General features: G+C 43.7%; 1 protein-coding gene across 3 annotated transcripts in view; it reads left to right on the top strand.

The window, feature by feature from the left end:
* ANKRD44 (ankyrin repeat domain 44) overlaps positions 1 to 21,571 on the top strand; it is a 295,573-nt gene extending 274,002 nt beyond the window's left edge. For all 3 annotated transcript variants that reach the window (XM_084779451.1, XM_084779452.1, XM_084779453.1), the window contains 10 exons: positions 221 to 308; positions 1,712 to 1,829; positions 3,075 to 3,291; positions 7,698 to 7,785; positions 9,049 to 9,132; positions 10,361 to 10,506; positions 11,014 to 11,096; positions 12,963 to 13,045; positions 14,918 to 15,009; positions 17,214 to 21,571. In XM_084779451.1, the coding sequence (XP_084635577.1) occupies positions 221 to 308; positions 1,712 to 1,829; positions 3,075 to 3,291; positions 7,698 to 7,785; positions 9,049 to 9,132; positions 10,361 to 10,506; positions 11,014 to 11,096; positions 12,963 to 13,045; positions 14,918 to 15,009; positions 17,214 to 17,461 (1,247 nt within the window). In that variant the 3' untranslated portion in view covers positions 17,462 to 21,571. The remainder of the gene's footprint in view (positions 1 to 220; positions 309 to 1,711; positions 1,830 to 3,074; positions 3,292 to 7,697; positions 7,786 to 9,048; positions 9,133 to 10,360; positions 10,507 to 11,013; positions 11,097 to 12,962; positions 13,046 to 14,917; positions 15,010 to 17,213) is intronic.
* Positions 21,572 to 25,281: the final 3,710 nt, after the last annotated feature.

The raw sequence follows: 25,281 nt of genomic DNA, 5'->3' as shown, positions 1-25,281 counted from the left end.
AGAAAGAGGAAGGTAAAGATCAAAGTATGCAGAGAAAAAGAGACGGGGAGGCAGGGTGTCACTGATTCACGCCACCTGGGCCACCTTGCACTGGAAACCAGGGCTGTGTGTTAGCCCCAGCGGGAAGTTACTGCCTTGAAGTCTCCATAACATTTCACTTTGGAGAGCGACGCCCGCAGCGTTGTGTTGCTAAAAGAATGCCCATCGTTTTCTTTTTCAGTTATTAACGGTCACACGCTGTGTTTGAGGCTGCTACTGGAAATAGCAGACAACCCAGAAGTGGTTGACATGAAAGATGCCAAGGGACAGTAAGTGCTTCATGTTGACCTTCTGCCGTGTGTCAGCCGACAGAGCTGACTGATTGGTTTGTTGAGCAGTAGGAAGGGCTGACGGCTGAATTGTAGGATGGGAGTTCATCTCTGTGAAACTCCTGCATGAGGAGCCTTGAACAATGAGGCGTCACCACCAGCACACGTGCTTAGTGAAGCACTCAGTATGTGTATCTCTTAATGACAGCGAGCACCTTTTTTGTTTGTTTGTTTGTTTGTTTGTTTCCTGGACTTAATATTTCCTGTTTCTACCTATCTTTGACTTCAAAAGCTATCACGCTCCCACTTTTTAATAATGGCAAAAAGGCAAACCTCAAGAGTTTGTCTTTTGTGAAAAAAAAAAATACACTTCAGATTTTATCTTCTCCTGAGTTTGTTTTCAGTTTCTATCTGGTGGCCTATTCTTCACCCAGGCTTTTCTTACAAACAGGAAGTGCAGACAGAAAAGGCTCTAGTTATGTCCCTAGGTGCATGAACTTGGTGACAGTCAGAGCAGGGCCCCGGGCTTTCTTCCTCACTAGTCAGACTTACCTTCAAAGCCAGGAAGCTCTACCCATGCAGGCAAGTCTTGAGCAGAGACCAGCAGAGATTGCTATGAAAGGAGAGCTGCCGTGACAGAGGCGGGAGGCTCTTCTGCATGCGCACATGCCCCAGCGAGCACACACTGATTGCCACACGGTTTTGAAAACAGTAGAATGAATGTGAGATGAGACCCTCCCTGCCCTGTTCCTGTGTGTTATGCCGCCATTCCGTGTGGCCCTTGAGGACAAATGGGTCTCTTGTTATACATGAACTAGAACATAGAAAATACTGGGCAATTATTAAGAATACAGAGAGAACTCTCCTCTCACTGGAAGTAAATTTTTTTAAATCTCCTTTTATTTTAAATGCATATGGGCTTTATTTATAATAAGCTACATACAGAAAGAACGGTTATGAAGCAAGCAGGAAAGCCATATATAAAAGTTACATTCAAATCTTGAGCTTATTTGCCTTTGGCAACCTTGAAGAAAATACTGTCTATCCTGTCTAGGTGAGTCTAAAGTTTTGTGCCTAAATCATTCTCTGTCATATCTTCTATTTATCAACTTAAAAAAAAAAAACCTTCTAGACCTTAAAACATTTTCTTAAATCCTAAACAACTTAAGCCTAACCGTGAAGCTACAACATCGAGTCTTCAACCCCATCAGAGACTTGAGAGGGAATAAAATTATTACTTAAGTAAGAAGTGCAGGCAAGCAGCTTCCAAAACTAAGATGACAGAGACGGTTTACGGCCCGGCCAGTCACCCACCCTCTCCACGTATCTGGCAGACATAATTGGGAAGCGGGAAGTATGAAGGGCTTGCTTACCCCGACATGCCTGCTTTTCTCTCTCCCTAGGACCCCACTGATGCTTGCAGTAGCATACGGACACATCGACGCTGTTTCATTGTTACTTGAAAAGGAAGCGAATGTAGATGCCGTTGACATTGTGGGATGCACGGCTTTACATAGAGGGGTATGTACATCTTTTCTCAGCCTCAGCCAGGTGCCTTTTTCAGTGAGCTTGCTTTGTTTTTCCCTATGTGAGGTTTTAGGGGCGGGGGGGAAGATTTGCTTCATAATATAGTCAGTTAGCTTCACAGTCAAAACGAAATTACAGAATCTTACACAATGATATGATAACAAAAGCTACAATTAGGTCCTCGCCCAGAAGAGTTTGTGTCAGACTGTGAAAATAGACACATGAATACCTACCGTTGGAGGGACCGCTCTCCTTTCTGATTACAAAACGCATAGCACAGAAGATTTGCAAAATGCACACACATACACACACACACACACACACACACACACACACACACACACACACACACGCACAGAGAAAGAGAGAGAGAGAGAGAGAAATGTGCACACACTATAGTCTTTTTTCCTCTTAATATGTATAAAGGACCATTCTCCATGCTATTAAAGACTTTTCTGCATAGCATTTCTAATGTGCCCTTGTGTGTAGGTACCAAGATGAATTCAGTTATCACCTGATTTTGAGCAGCCATACTATTTCCGTTGCTCTTTGTGAAAATTGAGGGTGGTGTATGCCTCCTGTGGCCGAGTCTTTTGTGCACATCTGCTGATTTTTTTTTTTTAAACAAAAATAAGCTAAATGGACAAAGGTTTAAAAAAAAAATCCTTTTTTTTTTCAGTAGACCATTTACTGTACCTTTGCTGTTTACATACACAAACACTTGCCACAGTGTTTGTGACCCCCACAGTGTCCAGCAGAAACATGCATGTTAGCTTAAGATCGACAGGCTCTGCTGCCGCAGCGCCACCTAAGCGTGGAAGAGGCTGTGCTTTCCAGCCTTGTGTACGGACACTGTGTGACACTGCCAGAATACACCCCTGTCCCCGCTGCAGCATGTGATTGTGTTGTCGCCTGTGAGGCCACTGCTTCTCCGCCCATTCCCAGGTGAATAAAGTGAGTCAGAGAGAGGACGAGGACAGCCAGGGTTTTTAATATAATCCTCCTTGATGCTGAAGCGGGTGTTTTCTAATGCATTATACACCTTCTGAGGTTATATTTGGATGGATTGTTCCAAAATGCTTCTCCGGGGCTTCTCTGTAGGGACTTTGCTAGGGTTGCTGTGCTTCCTGCTGCCCAACAGCAGAGCTGTCAGCTCCTCTTAGGCCAGGGCTGCCAGCCTCAATGGTGTTATCCCTAGCCAACTGAGGTCTGTTTTACGTTTCAATTGCCACGCACCAGATTATGACGGGACACGAGGAATGTGTGCAAATGCTGCTGGAGCAAGAAGCGTCAATCCTCTGTAAAGATGCCAGAGGGAGGACACCCTTGCACTACGCAGCAGCGCGGGGCCACGCCACATGGCTGAGCGAGCTGCTCCAGGTTGCTCTCTCTGAAGAGGACTGCTGCCTCAGAGACAACCAGGGCTACACACCATTGCACTGGGCTTGCTACAACGGTGAGTTGCCTGTCCTCTGAGTGACTGCACTGGGCTTTCTGACCTCGCCCCCCCTGTGACCTCAGTGGAGGTGAGGACATTGCTGTGCCCTGTGGTTTCCAGTGTCTGTGTACTCCAGGCATGTGCCTGGCCTCCCCCCAACCCCACCCCCCGAACCCCTGTGGCTGCCATGACGACTTGCTGAGTAAAAGTTTACTTCCCTCTTTCTGTGACTTGTAGCTCCTCGTCAGTATCACCAATGCACTTAGCAATTGTAATATGACTTCCTGATCTGTATCAGATAACCAGGAATCACATGAAGTATTAAAACAAAAAGGTAGAAACAGAACAACCTGTACAGTATAGTTCCTGTCACAAGGAAACACTAGTGGAAGCATAGTTTATATCTTGGTGTTTCTTTTTTCTTTTAAGACAGCCTTTCTCTGTGTAGCCTTTGCTGTCCTGGACTCACTTTGTAGACCAGGCTGGCCTTGAACTCACAGTGATCTGCCTGCTTCTGCCTCCCGAGTGCTGGGATTAAAGGCATGTGCCACCACACCCAGCTTGGTGTTTTTTCTTTTTACTTTTTTTTTTTTTTTTTTTTTTTGGTGTTTCTTATTTTAATATTCATATCCCACATTTACTTTGATGCATTTTCTACTTGGAATATTTAATTTTTTATTTTCAGTTATTTGGAGAAAAGGAGTGCTAATTGTACCAATTTGTAAATATTGAAAGGGGCTGAGGGTAAGGCTTGAGGAGTGCTTGCCTAGCACGCATAGAGCCTTTGGTTCGCTTCCCAGCACTGCATCAAAACACTTAGGTCTGGTAACAAAGCTTTAGCCCCAGCACGTAGCAGGTAGAGGCGGCAGAATGAGAAATTCAAAGCCACCTCCATCCATCTGGCAGCTTCAAGGTCAGTCTGAGCTACATGAAACTCTGTCACAAAACTAAAGAAAGCAAGCTAACATTTTTTATTTCCAAACCCACTTTTCTGATATGATTTTGTATGTATATCTCATAATTTTTCCTCTGAGATTATAAACTTAAAAATATACACCTACTTCAAGTGGAATTATATGACAAGTCTCATCCATAGCTTGCTTCCTGTTAGTGTTTCCTTAAAATCATACTACAGGCTATCTTTAGACACTGTATGTGTCAATAAATAGTCTTAATAGTGATATACTAATAGCCAGCACACACGTACGCACACAGGCACACAGACTCATTCATACTCCTCAGAACTTAGTGTTTATTCGGCTAGATCCCATTTTGAGGGACATTGAGTTTAACTTCGGGGTTTCTTTCCTGTCACAAGCACTGTGGCAGTAAGTGTGTTCATACTATAACATGAAAAACTCATTATATCCAGAAGTGAATTTTTTAAATAAAAAGCATGTCTTTACGTAAGGAATAATATTTTACACAGAACCCTGCCATAATATGATAAAAGTATTTTTCCTACAACTTTGTCAGCCCAGAGTGTTCTAGTTCTTTTTATTTTTGGCAACTCCCAGAGTAAAAGCATGTTTGTTTTTTTTTTAAGTTGGAAGTAGGTTATTTTTATTTGCAAGTGGAACTTCAGAGCAGGAATATTTGAATAGAAATTTGCCAGCTTTAGAATGAGAATACTGATAGTTCTCAGTTCATTCATGCAGTTTTTTGTGTTTTTAAAAATATCTTTTATTAATTTATTCAAGCTACATCTCAATGGTTATCCCATCCCTTTTATCCTCCCATTCCTCCCTCCCTCCCATTTTCCCCTTACTCCCCTCCCCTATGACTGTGACTGAGAGGGACCTCCTCCCCCTGTATATGCTCATAGGGTATCATGTCTCTTCTTGGTAGCCTGCTATCCTTCCTCTGAGTGCCACCAGGTCTCCCCATCCAGGGGATGTGGTCAAATATAGGGCACCAGAGTTTGTGTGAAAGTCATACCCCACTCTCCACTCAGCCGTGAAGAATGTCCTGTCCATTGGCTAGATCTGGGTAGGGGTTCAAAATTTACTGCCTGTATTGTTCTTGGCTGGTGCCACAGTTTGAGCAGGAACCCTGGGCCCAGATCTGCCCATCATAATGTTCTTCTTGTAGGTTTCTAGGACCCTCTGGATTCTTCTATTTCCCCATTCTCCCATGCTTCTCTCACCTAGACTCCCAATAGGATGTCCTCCCCTCTGTCGCACTTTTTTTTTTTTTTTTATGTTTGTGCCTCCCAACCTGATGCCATATTTATTGGCTACTGTTTTCATCCATGCTTGCTTTCTCTGGCTGAGCGGCTTACGTGTTCTCGTGCATCTGTAAGCCTGGTGCCTTAGCCGTGTGAGTCTTCTGCTCTGTGTATTGGGGTGTTTTGGTTCCTTGTCTTGCGTGCCCTTTCCCATCCAGCCACTTTGGGGTTGGATCTGTTTTATGGTGTCTCCGTAGCCAGCCTTCGTAAGAAACTCTCACACCCTCGCGCTGAGGTGACGGATCTCTTCTATAACCATTCCTTACTTTACTTCTGTGGCTCTGCACTTGCATTCAGTTCCATTAGGTATTTTAATTTAGAAATTGTGATGATTACTTCTGGGAAGGGTTTCTGTGCTTTAATTACATGACTTAAACCTGTGTGTGTTTTCATTAGTCTTTTCCTTTGTTGGTTCTACCTTAATTTTAAGGTGGTTTTTTTCCCCCTCTTCTACCATTGGTCAACTGTAAGTGTTGTTTGTTTGTTTGTTTGTTTAACCTAAAATAAATTTTTATAAACCTACAACTTGTGAGCTCTCTCTGGCAAGGGAGAATTAACAACAGGAAAGGACGGGTTCTGAAGAGGGCTGAACATGAGGGCAGACACAAGCCCGTCCGAGACCACATCCTCTCCCTGGTGCTGGGGCTGACTTTCTACTGATGAGCCTTTCCGGGGTGCAAGCACAGGAGAGCAGACATTACCAAGCACCCACGCTTCCGGGATTGTGAAGCAGCCCCCTCCAGATCTGAGGTCCACGCTACCACAGTGCCCTTCGCTGGGCGGTGTGAAATGTTGAAGGAGTGTGTCACTCTCCCGTTCCCTGCACAGGCTCAGTCTCACGCTGAGAAATGGACCATGCAGGCTAAGATGTCCATGGTCATGGAGTGATGGAGGCAAACAGAGAGCTAAGTGATACCACTTACTTGCTAGGGTGTCGTGTGCTTTATATGCCCTTCTAAAAGCCCATCACACATCTCTTTAGTTACAAGAAAGGCTTTGTTTGTACTTTACTATTTCAAGCTACCCACATGGGAGCTTTGACTAAATTATCCCTGAGGTCCATCAAGAAGAGGTTATTAGTTAGTGATCTGTGATGAAGCCAACTAGCTGTGCTTTCCTGCCCTAGAATTGTACAGCATGTCCCAACGCATGCTGAGTCCTTTACAAAGGCCCATCATCTTGTGGCATGGGCCAACTGTGACTATGTGTAGGAAGCTGAGGTTTAAAGAGCTGCACATAAGTTGTCTCAGGTCATGTACAAATAAAATGGGCCATGCTGGCTGGTTTTATGTCAGCCTAACACAAACGGAGTCGTTTCAGAAGAGAGGCCCTCAATGAAGAAAGTGCCTTCAGCCAATTGGGCAAGCCTATGGTAGCTGTGGGAGGGCCTAACTCACCACGGGGGCAGTGACACCCCTGGGCTGGTCATCCTGGGCACTACAAGAAAGCGGGGCTGAGCAAGCCATGAGGAACAAGCCAGGAAGCAGCATTCTCCAGGGCCTCTCCTGCTGTTTCTGTCCTGGCTTCCCTGGGCAAGCTATAAGATGAAGTTAACCCTCTCTTCCCCAAGATGCTTTCAGTCATGGTGCTTTACCATGGCATTAGAAACCCTAGTTAAGACAATGGCAGCCAGGGTTTTAAAGTCTCTTGTCATTGCTGTTCACCATAATGCCTCATGTTTACTCATGAACTTAAAAAAAAAAAAATACTCACTGGGTGCCTACTGTGGCCAGAGGCCACTGAAAACATGGCCATGGGAGTTTATGTCCAGAGCCTGTTCTGTTGTTTTCTACGTGCCCCCTTCACTTGGGTACATAATGCTAAGGTAAGCTATTTGTGTGCGTGGAAGTGAACATGGGGAGACCGAGACATGCTGAGGGTGACCAGAATCTATCCTGCTTGCAAATGAGGTGGCTTCTTTATCTCCCTCCACCAGGCCATGTGGCCTGCACTGCTTGATTTGTTCATTATATCTCAGAACACCTGTGAGCATAGTTAATAACATTTTTAGCATTTTGTTAATTTTATTCCACAGAGAACAAGCATTCAGCCAGTTCAGGAAAATTCATAGGCTAGAACTCAACACTTAATGGGAAATTGAAAACAAAAATCAAAACCAGAAGACTATGTTGAGCAAAATCTCTTTCTTGGGAGCTCTAATTTGTTTTTTGCTTTTTTTTTTTTTAATTCTTTGCAGGTAATGAAAACTGCATAGAAGTACTTTTGGAGCAAAAATGTTTTCGAAAATTTATTGGTAATCCCTTCACTCCACTGCACTGTGCAATGTAAGTAGAAATTCTGGAAAGCAATGGTGCTGCTTCTGTTCCTTTAGCTGTGTGTAGAAAAAAAGTACCTTTTGTGAATGGAAAAAGCACTTAGTTTGCAGATAAGATTAATATAGTCTACTCTGCTGCTAAAGACAAACAGGTCCGCTAGTAATGCATGGGTTCTCATGTCAATGATTTCCCAGAAGCCACAGCTCCAAGGTGGCTCACATGTACATGGGGAAACTGAAGGTGGTGGCCTGGGAGGCATGGTTCATAGATGTGAAGAAAGCTTCTGTGGTAGCCCCCATTGCCTGGCAAACTCTGAAGAATAAGGCAAGGTTGATACTAATAATATCAATAGCTGGTTAGACATTTTCTACCAGAAAAACTTTTCATATAATTCCTCATCCTTGTCTTGTGTCTCTTCCCCACCCTCCTTCTCCTCCTCCTCCTCTTTCTTCTCCTCTTCCTCCTCTTCCTCCTCTTCCTCCTCTTCCTCTTCTTCTTCCTCCTCCTTTTCAAATTTAATTGTTATTGCTAATCCACAGAGAGAAATGTTATTCAGAGACTACAGTGACCTTAAGTCAGAGTTCTGAGTCAACCTGGGGTGCAGGACTTAAAAGTCCTTTCTCTTCAGGTCATTTTTTGAGCTTCCACAGGAAGCTACCAAGCTGGGTCATTTGACTGGAAAGGAACTAGAGACATGAGATCAGGTCAGTAAAGAAAGCATAGATGAGAACGAACCAAGATGGCTTTAGGGGCTGGAGGATGGATCTGTGATTAAGCGTACTTGCTGCCCTTGCAGGAGACCCACATGTGGCTCCCAGCACCCAGATGGTGGCTAACAGCCATCTGTAGCAGTCTCACAGGATCTAGTGCCCTCTTCTGTTATCCTTGGGCACTAGGTACACATGCAGTGCTTGTACATACATGCAGGGAAAAACACTGATACACATAAAATAAAAATGAACAAATCTTTAAAATACCAACCAAGGTGATTTCACGTGTGAGGATCCGTGTCTTCTCCGTTTTGATGTCTGGCCATCACCTATATGGGACCTTGTGTGAGTGGTATTCCAGGAGCTCTTACAAATGCAGAGGTCCTTAACGGAAGCAGTGGGAGGTTTCAGACTACACTACTATAGTATGCCACTAATATTAAAATCAGATTTTAAAATATATATCAACTTGTTAAACATGGACTGCATATAAAGGTGAGGTGCGAAGGAATAAATAATTTTAATGAGTTTTTTTTAATACTAAAATCTACTTTCATTTTAGAATAAATGGTCATGAGAACTGTGCATCATTGCTACTGGGGGCCATAGATTCCAGCATCGTCACTTGTAGGGATGACAAAGGCAGGTGAGTGATGCAAAGGCGTCATGTTTATGGGCTTGAGTCTCTGCCTTTGTTGTAGGATAGAAAACCATTTGCTTTTATTATTATATACACTTACTTTTGATAGTGCTAAGAATTGAATCCAGGGCCTTAGACAAACCAAAAACACCTCTAAGCTATATCTCCAGACCTTAGTGTTTAGAGACAGAGTCTTGCTCTGTAGCTCAGGCTGGCCTTGAACTAGTTACGAAGCCCAGGCTAGCCTTAAACTCATAATCTCCATGACTCCTGAGTGCTAGAATCATGGACATGGACAGTGCGTGACCAAAAGAAAAGCTTTTTTTTTTAATTGAGGAAGTAATGCATAATGTGTTTTTAAATCAAATATTATAAAGGATGTAGACTTTTAGAAATTGTCCTTCTTGGTCCAGAATCTCAAGCCTCTGCCTCATGGAAAGCAAGAAAGCACCAATTCACACACTGTTCTTCCCAGCATTTGCATTCGCTTAAACCTTTTTTATACACATCTACAAAATAGACATTGAATATACATAAGGAGTATTTCTTTGCAAGTGGACTTCATAGAACCATGTTCTGCTTTTAGTATATATACCCTGGAGATCTTACCATACCAAATATAAAGATTTGCCTTGCCTTTTGAAGCTGCGTATTATTTCACTGAATGAATGCATAGCATATTGCTTAGCCTGACTTCTTTAGAATATTCATGCTGCTTTCACTGTTCTGCTATTTTAAGAAGTGGTACAGTGAACACTCATGGCCGAGTGTAGGCGGGACATGGAGTCCTAGGAATGAGTTACTTCATCAAGGCTAATGCTTTTTCCATTTGGTGACTAATGTCGGGCTGCCCTCCCCAGGAGCCCTGCCATCTGCATTAGATAATGGAGGCTTTTAAGGCTTCTACTTAACCAACCAATTACCTACAAATGAACCCTTAATGCTGAAAGCATGTGTCTCATAGGTGAGAGAGAACTCAAAATGTAAAGGCCAGAAAGATGCTGATTTCTGTATCAGGGTCATTGCATAAGCCTTCCCGCCAAAATCTAAGGGGTACATCATGTAGGTGATACCTCAGTAACCATCTTGAGGGATTCTTAGAAAGGATTTGGTCATTAGCTCTGTCAGCCCCAAAGCTTTAAATCTTTAGAAAAACACCTTACAAGTGGTCCTTGGTCATCTCTGCAGACCCAGCTTAAAGGCAATTAAACTCATATATGTTTGAAACCTTCAGGACAACCCTGCACGCGGCAGCCTTTGGTGATCATGCGGAGTGCGTGCAGCTGCTTCTGAGGCACAATGCTCAGGTGAATGCTGTGGACAATTCAGGGAAGACAGCGCTGATGATGGCTGCGGAGAACGGGCAGGCCAGTGCTGTAGGTGCGTACTTAGGCTGTGGGCTTTGCACTCCATGCCAGCCTAAAACTTGGCACAGCATCAAGCAGTGGAGCCAGCACAGTTCTAGCATGGACGTCTGAAAGGGGCCAGTCTTACTGAAGTCACCCATGTGCTCGGTCATCTGTAGCTCTTTGTAGCCGTGTCGCTGGAGGGCTGCCTCAAAATAAGCTAACACTCGAGTGAAAATTTGTCAGCATTTAGAAACAAAATACAAGAGCAGAGTCATCTTGTCTGGAAATTGATGACCCTGTGCTTGGGTTTCAGCTGAAGGCTGAGCAGTGGTGAAATAGTGGAAGTCTGCAGATGGTTGGAACTAGCCCACCCAGCTCCCAGTTTGGATGGAGCAAATATGGCAATAAGCCACATTCCTTCTTTGCAACCATTAAATATAGCTGTGAGCTGTGTTAACTCGTGTTACTGTGTGGCCTCACTGGGACACGTGGTTGCAGGGTAGCAGTCTAAGTAACTCTCTCATGGCTTTGTCTACAGATATTTTAGTGAACTGCGCCCAGGCTGACCTGTCTGTGAAGGATAAGGACTTGAATACTCCCTTACACCTGGCTATCAGGAAAGTATGTTGTGGGTTCCAAACACTGAGGCTTACTGTTGCAGTCATAATGACGCCACAGGCCCTCTGCCCTTCTGGGACTTACGTACCATGGGTTTTAGTTAGATGGCCATTTCTCAGGATTCTGGCAACTGTCCACGAAAGTGAAGGGGGAAAACTAGAGGGCGGGGCTCTGGGTTGGTAGATATGCCCTCCTCATCAGAGTGAGTCACGGAGACATGGCTCATGCACTTACCACTTGCAACCTTACCACATCCCACCTGTCTCGATGCTGCCACTGTATCTATTTCCCTGGTTGTGGTATCGAGTCTTGGTACCACACAATAGGCTAAGGCATCAGCTATATATGGCTTCTACACTCCAAACGCTTTCCATTGACTTTCATTTGAAGACACTGTGATTTTTTTTTTAAAGCCCGAAGTCATGGAACTATAAAGCAATATCCACATGCGTTGTCACTTTTTTCACGCATGTATCAAAAATGCAAAAAGTGTACATTTTTTTCTTCCATAAAAGATACATACAAATGCCTGTGTGTGTGAATTTTTTTTTTTATAAAGTGCATCATATAATAATGCCAGTCGACACCAGTGGTATCAGAAATCTCAGCCATTCTTCATGTTTTGGGGGATTTTTGTTGTTATTGTTTGGTTGTTTGGGTTTTGGTTTTGTTTGTTTGTTTGTTTTTTTAAGACACGGTTTCTCTGTGTAGCCCTGGCTGTCCTAAAACTCACTCTGTAGACCAGGCTGCCCTCGAACTCAGAAATCCACCTGCCTCTGCCTCGCAAGTGCTGGGATTTAAAGCATGTGCCACCACCGCCCAGCTTCAGCCATTCCTGTCGTTGTCTTGTCAGAGCATTGTTCATGCTCTGAGAAGAACATGGAAACAGCAGAAGTGCTCAGAATCTGGAAGGTTATGTCAAAGCACAGTGTGTTAGTGGAGGGAACTACGTGCTTTTCAGACGTATTTATGGAAAGGAATCACTTGAGACTGTCACATTCTCAAATTCAAATATACAGATTCTAGCCAGGTTTGGCGATGTGTACCTCTAATCCCAGCACTCTAGAGGTGGAGGTGGGAGAGTCAAGGGTTCAAAGCTAGCCTGGACGGCATAATAAAAGCCTATTTCAAAAAACCAAAAATTTCATGTTTTTTATTAAGTCTAATTTGACATAGGATTTTCTTTCTCTCTTTTTTTTTTTTAGACAGAATTTTACTGTCTGTGTGTGTCAACCTTTCTAACACTGAGATGATTCTGATGACAGTGGTCTTAATAATTGATATTTTAATTATCAAACATCTATTGTTATAAGATCTGAAGATATCTCTATTGGTTAAGAGATGCGCGCGCGCACACGCACACGCACGCGCACACACACACACACACACACACACCGGAAACAGGGTTTCTCCAGAGTATGAAGCAGCAATGAAGACAGGTGATACAGATCTTGGGTGTCATGGTAACTCCAGGAGAGATGGATCACTGGAGTGGTAATTGAAGGCTCGGAGGAGGAGGAACATGGAGTATGTTTTAAAAGCCATGCTTGAAGGACTTAAAGGATGCTGCTGGCTCTGCCCTCCATCCCATCTGCTTTCACTCTCTGGACATTAATTATAAAAATTATCTTGGAAATACTCACATCACGTATGAACATTTTAGGTTAGCCACATGTTAAACAAGTGCTAATAGGCCCTGTGTAGAAACTTATGGGTATTGTGGGCCCATTTACTTTTTAGAAAAGGAATGATTTAAAAAATAGCCCTGAGTGTTTTCAGGCAGAGCAAGCTGGCACTTGAAAGTACAATCAAGTAAGCACTCAGGAAGTTTTCCATGTCTGTCTCATGTTTCTTGCTCTTTGTTTTTAGGGCCATGAGAAATGTGCCTTGTTAATACTTGACAAGATACAAGATGAGAGCCTTATTAACGCGAAAAACAGTGCCCTGCAGACGTGAGTGTGACAACTGTAGCTTGACTTGATCCCAGAGTCGCAGGATGTTATCTTGATTTGTTCTTTGGGAGCTTCTTACATGTTTGAAATGAAATGTGTCCATCTCCATCACCATTTTCCTCCTCCAACTCCTCCAAGATCCCCTTAGCATGTGCCTTCCCAACTGCATGCTTTTTTTTTTTTCTTCTTTCAATTAATACATTAAGTCTGATGTTGTGCATGTTTGTGGGTCATCCTCTGGAGCACCGGAGGCCTACCAGTGGCTATATCTGCCAAAAAGAACGACTCTCCCCGCACCCGCTGGTAACCCCAACTACCCACTACAAATAGCTCCTCAGTAAGGGGTGGGGCCTAGCCTAGAGATCGTCTATGCTATCCATGCTGAGATTTTTGCCTGGACTGATCTTGTGCCGGTCTCACGCACAGCTTACTGTGACTTGCTGCGTGCGATGGCTGGGTCACGTCCAAAAGACAGCTCTCCTCCGCATCACCTGGCTTTTACGTTTCTAACTGCCTTCCCCTGAGATGTTTCCTGAGCCTTGGTCTGTGGGTGAGGGGGTGATAAAGATGTCTCCTTTGGGGTGGGGCCAGAGCCATGGCATTTATCCAGTGCGTATAAGCACCTGTCACATACTAGTCCAGCTCTGAGGAGCGGAAAGTGATGGGTGCTGGCCTGCCTTCACCTTCATGAAGTTCATTTGCTCATACCTGCAACGTTAACTAGAGATACACGATTTTAGGTAGAACTCTGTTTGGATGTAGCTCATGGGGTTTGTAAGCTCTTCTACTTGTGTTTTTCTGCTTCATTATAAATTTAGTGAGCTCTCCGAAAGATCTTCTGGGCTTATGAACTGACACATATTTGGGGAAACTGTTTGTATTATGTATTAGCATTATGGAGTCTGACTGGGAAGCGTCAGGTTTATAAATCTAGTTCCCAGAATACATCTGAACAGTTTCTAAGCTATTTGTAGTAATTATATTTTAATGTAATTCAGTGTAACCCTCGGTGTGAAGGTTCGAAAAGCTGCTTCGTTTTCCATTTGGGGAAATTGCTTATGCATTTGTTTTTAAAGGCAAAGAATATTAGGGTTTATTTATTTATTTATTTATTTATTTAAGATTGGTAAAGGATTCAGCACAGATAAAACCCAGTGAGATATCTGTGAACATGTAATAATAAAAAGATCTAAAGGTATTAATACCACTCATCTGGATGCACCGTGTAAAACGGGGAATCAAGGTAGCCAGTCAAGGGCCTTTTACAGAACACAGCAGAGTTTCAACTATCACCAACGCTGTTTAAGATGTAGATTATAACACTTGCAGTGAGATCTGGGCCAAACACATAAGAATAGCTGGATCAATAATACCTAGAAAAGATATGGTCAACATGTCTCTTTGTAACAGCAAAAAATAACCATGTACTATTTGTAGATTCTTAAGTACATCTTCCTTTTAGTGACATGAGTTAACCAAAATGTCACATTTTTCCCCCCCACTGGTAGTTTTCCTTTATATCAGATGCCCAAAAGAATTGTAAAGCAGAGAGACTAGTTCTTTGCTCATGGTTCTGTGCATTTCAGTTCATGACTCTTTGGCCCCTTTACTTTGTAGGAGGCAGCACATTTTGACAAGGAACCCATAACTATTCTCTCGTGGGACAAAAAGGAAAGTAGAAAGGACTAGGGCCTTACAGTGCCTTCGAAGGCACGCTCCACAGACCTGAACGTTCTCACTGGGCCCCATGCTTACAGGACCCACCAACCCCCCACCCCTCCACCAGGCTTAGAATGCAGACCTTTAGAAGGCCCCAGCTATACCCCTCACACAGACACGCTATCATGGCTGACGGTCAGTGTTGTCTTTCAGACCCCTGCACATTGCCGCCCGCAATGGCTTGAAGGTGGTAGTTGAGGAGTTGCTGGCCAAAGGAGCCTGCGTGCTTGCTGTAGATGAAAATGGTAAGTAGGAAAAATGAAATGTCACTGCAGGTTGTGTTGGTTGAAGCCAGAGGACAACGAGAGAGATAGTAGTTGCTTAAGATCCAGGATCAGGTTTCTTTCCCTTGTGTAAGAAATCGGGCGTGGGGAATATGTCCTGTCTGTCTCTCTGTACAATACGTCTACCTTAGCCCGCCATTGCTGTCTATGCTGCATGTAGCATCACCAGCTGAGCATATTTCAGCCAAAAACTTTCAGGCATACCAAAAAGAACCTTTCAGCTTGGCCTTGGGAAATTCAACTGCATACACCAAGGCGTGAGAGGTACACACGTCATTGGTTGTATACTCCAGGGCTCAGTGACGACGTATCTTTGCATTTTAGTTCATTCTGAGATCAAAAGGTTTTTTTTGGTTTTTTGTTTTGTTTTGTTTTTGTTTTTGTTTTTGTTTTGTAAAGTATGTATCAGGACTCACATCTTTCATATGGAAAGCTGGCAAACATGAATAAAACATTTTAACTAAGGTCTAGGCTAGACGTTTCTCTTGCCCTTTATGGCTTGCCTTCCCTAAATGAGCTACTTTTATCAGAAGCCTTCTTCTCTACTTCCTACAACATTATAAAAACTAACGAGTGCTACTATCCTACTAAAGGACCATTGTTCCCACAATGCCTCTCAACCTCGGGAAGCAAAGGAGGAAATTCAGGATATTTACAATCCAAGTCATTTTTGCAATGTGATATCCAGTTAAAATATTCTGGTATGTTGAACCTACTCAATTAACTGCTTATTACAGACGAAGGGATTAGCAGCTCATGCCTAGTGCTAAGACGTTAGCAGCCATGCCGGTGTCTTGGCCGACTCTTTAGATCTGTTCTGGCAGCCCCATGTATCCTAGCATGTGCCCTCCTCTCTCCCCAGCATGGCTCACCCAGGAAGTGCAGCGAGTCCTTTTAACTCTACCGCCTTTGTTTCCCCACCTTATCTTCGACCAGCACTACTCACCTTAAGCTTAGCATGAAGAAGCCCACTGATTTTTCTCCAAAATGGAGATTCTAGAATAAACGGGTGTCACCGTGCTCTTGGGTCTGCTCAGTCTGTGTCTATGGATGCCTTTCTCAGAGTTTAGCTGCGCCCGCTGATGGGGGACATTTGGAGAGTATTCTGTTTCACACTGCCCTAATAATTCCTTCACTGGTCACTGCCATTCCAGAAGTGGAATGTTAAGGCACCTGACACTTTTTGTTTTCACTCTGTAAAGATGAATAATCTCTTCGGGGCCGACAGAGCTGAGAGGGCCCATGTGTCCAGGGCCAGGACACAACAACCAACTTTGATCAGAGCAGTGCCTCCCCTGACTGAGGATGCTCCCTGCTCATTGTGCAAGGGGATCTTTAGCCCGCGGGAGAAAAGTTCGATGAGGATACCAAGTACATCTCAAGAACAGTGTGCACTCCTTATCATGTGTTGGGGTCCAGAGCCTCAGGTCTGAGTGATAGAGTCACACCATCTAATTATGGCAAAACAGCCATGTGTCCCACATCTGTGATAGTTCAGATTTGTGCCTTCAGTGATAGTTCAGATTTGTGGCTTCAGTTGGTGAGGTGACATTTTTAAGGTCTATTAACATTCTTTTAAATAGTCATAAAGTATTAACTATTCATAACCACTCCCATGTCTGACCTTTTCAAATGGTTTTGATTTTCCTTTTTTAGAAGAGTAAGTTGCTGTGTGCTTTATATGAAGTATATATACAGTCACACACATACACACACACACGCGCGCGCACGCGCTTGTCATAGAAAGTGTCTACTCTCAGGATAAGAGTCCCCTGCAGGGTCTGTGGCTCATGGTGCGCTCTCTCTGGAAACTCCCTCTTGGATGTCCCATCGCTAGTTTCTGTGGCTTGTGTCCCCAGCCTCCCTTCCTTGCCATGTGTTTCAGTTCTGACAAAGGCTGGGATCTGCCTAACATGGGATACTATTGTGCTTTCTGTAGACATGTGAGCTCCAAAGAAAGCCAGAACCTCCATGAAATGTCGCATTCTCCCTGTCCCACTCCAGTCTCACCCCCAGCATGACTTGTGAGAAGTAACTCCTCTTCTCTGGCATGAAATCTAACTCGACATGCATCTCCACTCGTGAGGGACAGGAGATGCACTGTGGATGGTGCACAGCTCTGGACCTCTAGGACTAACCACTGCCTTGTCTGCATTTACGCCCAGGTCATACCCCGGCCCTGGCTTGCGCTCCTAACAAAGACGTGGCTGACTGCCTGGCCCTCCTTCTGGCTACCATGATGCCTTTTTCTCCTTCCAGTACAATGACGGCTGTCAACTTCGTTTGTTTTAGGAAAGACAATTTGAGCAGAGCGACCCTCTCCAGTCTGGGCAGTAGGGCTAGTCTGTGCAGTAACAACGTGGGCTCCGAGGATGGGTGCAATGAAAATGATTCTGATTCGGAAACATTCTAACTGCGGACCGTAGAGGCATTTCCTCCATCACCTGTGTTTCAGGAAGGGATGCAAGCTTGAATTCCGGGTCTATGTTGTGTCCAAGTATTTGAGGCCAAGCTTCCAGAGCCAGTAGAAATGTAGTCAGTCTAAGCAAAAGAGGGCAACTAGCCTGTAGGCAGAAGCACACGAGGTGGGCCCGGGTTTTGTTTTGCTTTGTTCTCTTTAGGTCTCTTTTGGTACTTCTATGAAAGCCTACCTCTCATTTTAAGTAAGACAACATTTTTAAGTATTTAACTCTTTGTCTCTGTGGAGGATGCAACAGAGAGATGAATGTCCAGTCTAAAGATTTCTTTTTTTCCCACATACTCATCAGTGAGTTCTGTGAGGTCTGTCAGTGTGACCTTCATGACCCCTGGGAGGGGAGGGAAGAGGAAATGCCTGGGCCCTCTTCTCACTCTGATGTTTACTTCCTCATTAGAAGCCAAAGGTCAAGGTTCATCTTCAGACATAATGCCTATAATCAATCTCTTCCGGGCGTCCACCTGACCCCGCCTCCTCTCCTCCGGAGGAAGCATGTAAATACGCAGAACTTCTTCCCAGGATCTTGGTGAAAGTTGCCAGATGAATGTGAACATTGATCATGGTTTTTGTTGTTTTTGTTGTTGTTAAACAAAAATGAAACAGCGCCCAGGGCTCTCCATAGGAAACATGTGAGGAATTTTTTTTTCCAATGGAGTAATAGATCCCAAATTTATCCAATAACATTTCAGGTGAAATTGTATCGTGCCAAAACTTGAAACAATATGCAAGTCACATAGGAAATTACTGCTTATTGAATTTGCTCTTAAATGAGGATGCTAACTTTGGGTGGGGGGGCGGCTGTCAGAATGGCTGGCATTGTCCTTCAGTGGTAGAATAGCAGAAGAGCCACTCAGCCAAGCTCGGGCCACAGGAGTGACCATGCACCTGTAAAAAGGGAACCAAGAAAATGAAAGCAGAAAGCAGAACTGGTTGGTGTGGAAGTGCAAGCCAATCGCCAGTTGCTTAGTAATTAAATCAGAATTGTGAATACTGTGTCTGCTCCCTCTGCCAAAGCTTCTAGGTCGAACGGACCCCGTTCTCCACCACCTGGAACGGCTATACGAAAAGAAGAATGAGACTTTCAGAATTATGCACACACAGGCACACACGTGTGTCTATTTATATATGTACTTCATCAACCAGCTATCCGTGAGGACCAAAATGCTTCTGCCTAAACTGGGAGATTTTTTTAAACATTTTTTTCTTTCTAAATACAAATGAGAACTGTAGTAACTTTTCTATGGGGTTAAAAATGTAATCTTTTTTTGCATACCGGTCTTTATTGTATTTTATATTTCTAATGACACAGATTTCTAGTTGATGGCTTGACATTTGTAACTGATGATGTGTTGACCACAGGTTTTTGTTTTCTGTTTTGTTTTCAAACTAGAGAATACGTCTGTGTACTTTGTTGTAAATGTGTTTGTATTTATTTGAAATGAAACAAATGCTGAGAAAATATCCACTGTTTAGGTTTCTCTCTCCCCCTCCCCCTTCATTGTAGTTGCTATGTACCTTATTTAAAATAACAAAGTAGATGGGAAAACACCCTTGACCCTGGGCTAGCCAATAGCTCCGGGGTTAAGTCCAGCATCACCCACTACTACCAGCTGACCCTTGGATTTGCCCACTGCTTGGCTCTGCTCTGTAGCCAATCAGAGCCCTTCTGAGAGATAAGACCTCATGTAGCAGATCATATATACAATGGTAGCCCAAAGAAAGTCCCAGAGACCACAGAAATGACACCACAATCGTCACATGGTCCTGACAACTTAATGGAAAATGATGCCAAGTATGGGCACTATGCCAAGAAAAGGAATTTAAAAAACAAGCACACACGAGCCTGGGCGCTATATTCCACTTGCCGAAGATTCAGGAAAGAGAGCTGCCGCAGCGGGCATACCTTTCAATGTTTCATAGCTGGTTCCCTCTTTCCCTTTGACGTTTATATTTTATAGTATTATAAAATCAGTGTCCTATCGCATCTGGGTCAGACCTAGATAACGTAGTCTTCTGTCTTCATCACGCTGAGAGAGACTTTGCCCTGATTCTTTTAATATCCTTGATATAATTAAAACTCACATTGGTTCTTCACAAATCAAAACTTGTTGGGTGGTTTTTATAAAACTGATAATGATTTCATAAAAAAAAAAAAAAACAACTTTTTTTTTTTACACCAGCAACATTTTGTCTTTACATTCTTGGTGTAGTGAGTCCCCCATCTGTTGTTGCTGTTGAGAGCAGGTGGATCTTTCACAAGGAGATAGACTGTCCACAAGCAGCAGTGACCTTATCTTTAGGGAGCCCTGAAGGCTAAGGGAGCTCTCGAGTTGCAGTGTGGAGTGCTCGAAGTGAGTGGATGTCTTGCTGGGTCGTCATTTAAAGCAGGAAATGAAATACCTGCATTGCCAGTGACTTGGCAGAGAGCAAGGACGTCACTTCAGCAAAGCCGTGACACCTAGCAGGAGCCATTGTGTTCATGGAGCTGTGCTGGCCTTCCCTGGCTCTTTCTGATAGAGGAAGGTCAAAGGAACACAAGGCAGTCAAGCTTACCAAGGAGCCATTCTTCTCAGTCAGTCTGTTTCTCTGTCTCCCTCCCCTTCTCTGGCTCTGTTTGTCCCCACTCTTCCAAGAAGACCAATTTTTTTTGTTTGTTTGTTTTTCGAGACAGGGTTTCTCTGTGTAGCCTTGGCTGTCCTGGACTCACTTTGTAGACCAGGCTGGCCTCGAACTCACAGCGATCTGCCTGCCTCTGCCTCCCGAGTGCTGGGATTAAAGGCGTGCACCACCACCGCCTGGCTGACCAATTTTTTTTTCAAAGAAAGAACTTTTAGAAACTGTAACTTCTTTGTATTGTAGTTGTCTCATAAATGTTTGCAACATCTCTTTCTAAGGGGAAAATGTGTTTGGTAGTCTCAGCTGCTCAATGCTTTACCTAAATGCATTGTCCTTGGATTGTATATCAACCACAGCCACAAGGACCATGTTTGATTGCACTTACCCTATTCACTGGTGTCTGCCCGTCTCTGGTAAATTCATTACTATCTCCAAATTGCCTAAAGTCCTAGTAAATAATAGCTCAGGGGATTTCTATTCATCACTACTAAAAGGGCACCATGGTATGCTTTGGTACTTTGGGCAGTAACCAGCCGTTTGACTTGTTGTCACTTTGGAACCAGGATGCCCGATGGAGCTGCTGCACCAGTTACGGTTCATGCTAGAGAGCAGCTTTGTCTGTGTGTCTGCGCTGGTTGTGTGGACCCCATCCCTTTGTGGTCTTGTAACATGACGTCAGAGTGCCTTTTTATATTTGTATATCCTGGAAATGTTCTGTGAAATGTTTTGTATTTTCTCACTTGAGTGTTTTTGGAGCAATAGAACCCTAGTGAGTTCTTCATTCTTTGAATGTACCAAGCGTCTCCTTTCCCGTTTCTCCCTTTCTCTGCTTTGAAATGAAAACGCTCAAGTTTCCTATAGGAATTGTGTTTGGCTTTGCAGTGCTCAAATGCTTTTTTTTCTTACAGAACTGTAAACCATAGGTCAGTATTATAGGGGAACAGTGTTTTAAGATAGTGACAATCTGAGCGTGCGTGTAAAACGTAGTTCTGTGGGTTTCCTACGCCAGTGATCTGAAGATCCAACGCAAGTATCTTGTGTTTAGTAGTTTCGTCTACGGACTATGCTCAGCATGTGCAATATATCCTTGCAAAGCTCGGTGACACACATCTTGTGCCAGTGTTATATTTTGTATAACATATTTGTAACAGCATAAACTATTACGTAATGACTTCAGTGGGATTTTTGTCTGTACTTAAAGATGTAGTTCAGAGTTGAGTGACTCTGGTAAATGTCCTGAGTGTGGAAATGAAGAACATGGCTTTCGGTTCAGTGAAGGACTTTGGACCGGTCTGAATCTTCCCAAGCACAGTTTAATACTTTTGCAACTACTGAATGCTGTAATAATGCAATGAAGTACTTACCTGTAATATACGATGGACATGCATTCAGATGGTTATTTTTACAAATAAAAACGGTACAAATACTGTTGCAATTTGTGTCGTCTTTCATTTTTCAGATGCATGCTTTTTCCAAATTATGCTCATTTAAATATCCCCCCCCACACACACACTCCAAATCAAATTCATTCTGAAAACAATCAAAATCAAGAAAGCAACTTCCAGATTTTCTATGTGTGTTCAAATTATTGGAGAAAAATTCATTTATTTATGCCCCCAACATTTTTCATTAAGAGGCTCAGCTGAGTTATAACCAAGTCGTGTGATAAGCTAGAAGCCAAAAAGTCATGCAGCCGTGCAGGCATGGCCACCAAGTGACACAGTAGCTATGGCTGAGCTTGAAGTTGCTGTAAGCTTCGTTGTGGTGAGGAGGACCTGTAATAAGTCTGTCAGACAGGAGGAAATCATGCAAGTCCTCACACTGTCGAAGTGTGTTGTCTGCATGGCTGTCACCACTCCAGTGTGGCTTGATGGAAGCGGAAGAAGTCTACCTCCACATCGTCCTTAAAGGAGTAGAATTTGCATCTCCATGTGTCCTAAGTTTCTCCCCAGGATTATTAGCTTCAAGGACAGTCCCTGGAAAAGCTGAGGAACAAGCCTTAACGATGACGTCTCCAGATAATGAGAAGAAGGCTTGGGACGTATGGCTTCTCCAAGTTCCTGAAATCATAGTGTCACAGAAAATGGCATCTCAGTTCTTTTGTTTGTTTGTTTTTGTTCTTGTTGTTTTGGTTTGGGGTTTTTTTGTTTGTTTTGTTTTGTTTTTGTTTTTGTTTTTGTTTGAGACAAGGTTTCTCTGTGTAACCTTCGCTGTCCTGGACTAGCTTTGTAAGACCAGGCTGGCCTCAAACTCCCAGAGATCTGCCTGCCTCTGCATTCTCGAGTGCTGGGATTACAGGCGTGCGCCGCTGTGCCCAGCCGTCATCCCAGTTCTTAAAGACTAGCTCTGTTACCAGTTTTTTCATGAGGAAACTGAATTCCAGAGACGTTCTACATCCTGCTCGGAGTCTCAGACTGATGATAGGCTCAGGACCCAGGCTTCCAGCTGCTGTCTTCTCGGCCTTTCTGCGTAGTGCGTAGCTTTTCTAACAAAGATGGTCTGGAAAGTTTTGCACTCAACCTTGCCTCCTTCTTTGTCTAAATATACAGGTCTGTATTTTCCTTAAGTACTGTAAGTCATGAACCATCCCATAAGCGGGTGCTTGCTCTGTCAATCGAGAGCAAACTGAATATAGTAGTCATGTGTAGCTATGTAACAAACTCGCCCAAACTTCAGTGGCTTAGCAACAAAAATCCCTCCTTCTGTTTTCTGCGAATCTGTCCTGGTTTTCTTGGGTCTTCTACAGAGTTTCCCATGTAACCCAGGGTTGACCGACTTCTAAGCTATGTGTACGGTGATTGTCAGGATTCTTCATGGCTTCTTGGGATGAAGGCCTTGATTTCCTCATGCCTCATGGCAGCCTTTGCTGAGTGGACCATTCCAAAGTGAAGCTCACAATGTAATATCTTCCCCTCAGGGGAGTAGGCAACCTGAGAAAAATCTAGAGCGAGAAAGAACAAAACGTAACTCCGGTTTTTCTAACTGGGTCTTAGAGGTGATCTCATACCATTTCCTTCTTATTCCATTGAAATAGGTCACTGGATCCTGTCTGTACCCAAGGGCACAGGATGACTAAAGGTATGAGGGCAGGGGGCAGAAATCACTAGGAGGTTCTTGTCACACCATTCTATCACAGTGTCCGCGGAAAGTATGGCACTGTCGTACAATACCTTTTCCATCCAAGCATGGCTGTGGCAAGACATGTTTACTTGGCTTCATAAACTCCTTTCAAGAATAACATGGGTGCTAGAGAGATGGGTCAGAGGTTAAGGGCACTTACTGCTCTTCCAGAGGTCCTGAGTTCAATTCCCAGCAACCACATGGTGGCTCACAACCATCTATAATGTGATATAATGCCTCTTCTGGCCTGCAGGTGTACATGCAGGCAAAGCACTGATTACATAATAATAATAAAGTAATAAATCATTAAAAAAAATAACATGGAGATCTCTAATTTTACTTGCATCCTCATGAGCAAACAAGAGGAATAATGGCCCTTCCTGCAGTATAATTATCATGTGGGGGTCTCTCTTTGTCTTCAAATTGTTTATCACATGATCCGTCTCTGATTCCATTCAATAGGGTTAGATTTGTATACATCCACCCTTCACTTAGCATGCTTAACATGTTCCAGAATTAGCTTAAAAGACTCAAAAGCTTTTGGCTTAGAAGGCTATTAGAAGGGCATAAAGCCTTGGGGGCTAAACATGCTCTATGGATTGCCTCTTAGGCACAGTTCACTCAGAAGGCACGTTGGCTGGGCCATCCATTCATTCCCAAACTCCCAAGAAGTAGTTGGGAGTTTGTGGTTGGCCCAGTGGCTAGGGATGAAGATCGCAGGGGCTGCTAACACGATTTGCTATTTGGAGGCTCGAGGACACCAAACTTGTCACCTAGTTAGTTCAGTAAGCATCAGCTCAACATCCCACCCACAATGCCGCTGGCCCCTTACTCCTTGGCTCGTCTACTCACTCTCCTTTTGTTTCTCAATCATTGCTTCATGAACTCGATGCCTGTGAAATCAGTCATATTTCCTCATCTCCCCCCAAGAAATTGTATAAACAGGTCCTGGTATGTGTTCTACCATAGGGAGAGTTCTTGCTAAAGGGTAATCACTCCCGGGAGAGATTGCATGCAGGTCAGTGTACAGGAGGAAAGCATCATGAATTCTAGGTGAGTAGTTAGCTACTCATAGTAAGCGCACTGCTGTGTGCACACATCCATATTCCTTGTCTTAAGCAAGGGTGATTATATCTACATTTCAGGTGAGGAAACTTCCACTTACACAGATGGGAGCACATGGCCCAGTGCCATCTTGTGAGGTCTGGAAACAACACTGTGAGCTCTTGACACTGGTGGACACTGTGTCTTATCTTTAAGTGACATTTGAGGTATACTGAAATTCAGGGAGAAAGTTACAGTTTTCAAAAGCAAAAAGATGCAAGTATTTAAAGCACAAAAAAGTAGGCCTGTGTTTACATTCACTGGAAACAGTGTTGCCGGTGGCCTTAGTCTACAGGGTGTTTCTAGGTCTTGCTATCTTGTTCAAAGAACTAGAGTGCACACAAATTTCAAAGTAGCAATGGATGTTATTCAGAAAGAAAATGCAAGTCCAGAATAGATGCATTTCCAGCCAACAAGAAGCTGTGAGCGAAATTTACTCGTGAGCCCTGGGTTACTGTTCGGGGCAATCTTGTGTGGGTCCAACCAGGAGAGGAGTTGGCTGCTTCGGGCAAGGCATGGGTGATTTCATTGACAGGCTTACATGAGTCTTTGATTACTGTGGATGCCCTTTCCCACAATGCATCTGATTTTAGTTTTACATACACCCATAGGAATAATATTGTAAATAAGAATTCCAAAAAAAATAAAAAGAATCCCCTAAGAGTTTATTCAAAGGAAGCAATTTGCCTTTCTGCCCATGCACTCCAAATCAGTTGAGGCTGTCTGGCCTATTCTCCTTAGTTACAGGATATGTTTAGGATGTTTTTAGAGAAGATCTGCATTGTTTGGAACAAGGTACATGTGCAGATTGACGCAGGTTGGAGGTCTTGGCTGGTTGAAAGCTTTGTCAGGAAAGGAGGATGTGTATAGTTTGAGCCAAGTGGCGCCCTGTATTGTTAAGTTGTCCCTGTGCTGGC

The sequence above is a fragment of the Acomys minous genome (genome assembly GCF_964271855.1).
Source record: "Acomys minous genome assembly, chromosome: 4".
NCBI lineage: Eukaryota > Metazoa > Chordata > Mammalia > Rodentia > Muridae > Acomys > Acomys minous.
The sequence above is the reverse complement of the archived record's forward strand: the minus strand, read 5'-3'. Positions and strand labels throughout refer to the sequence as shown.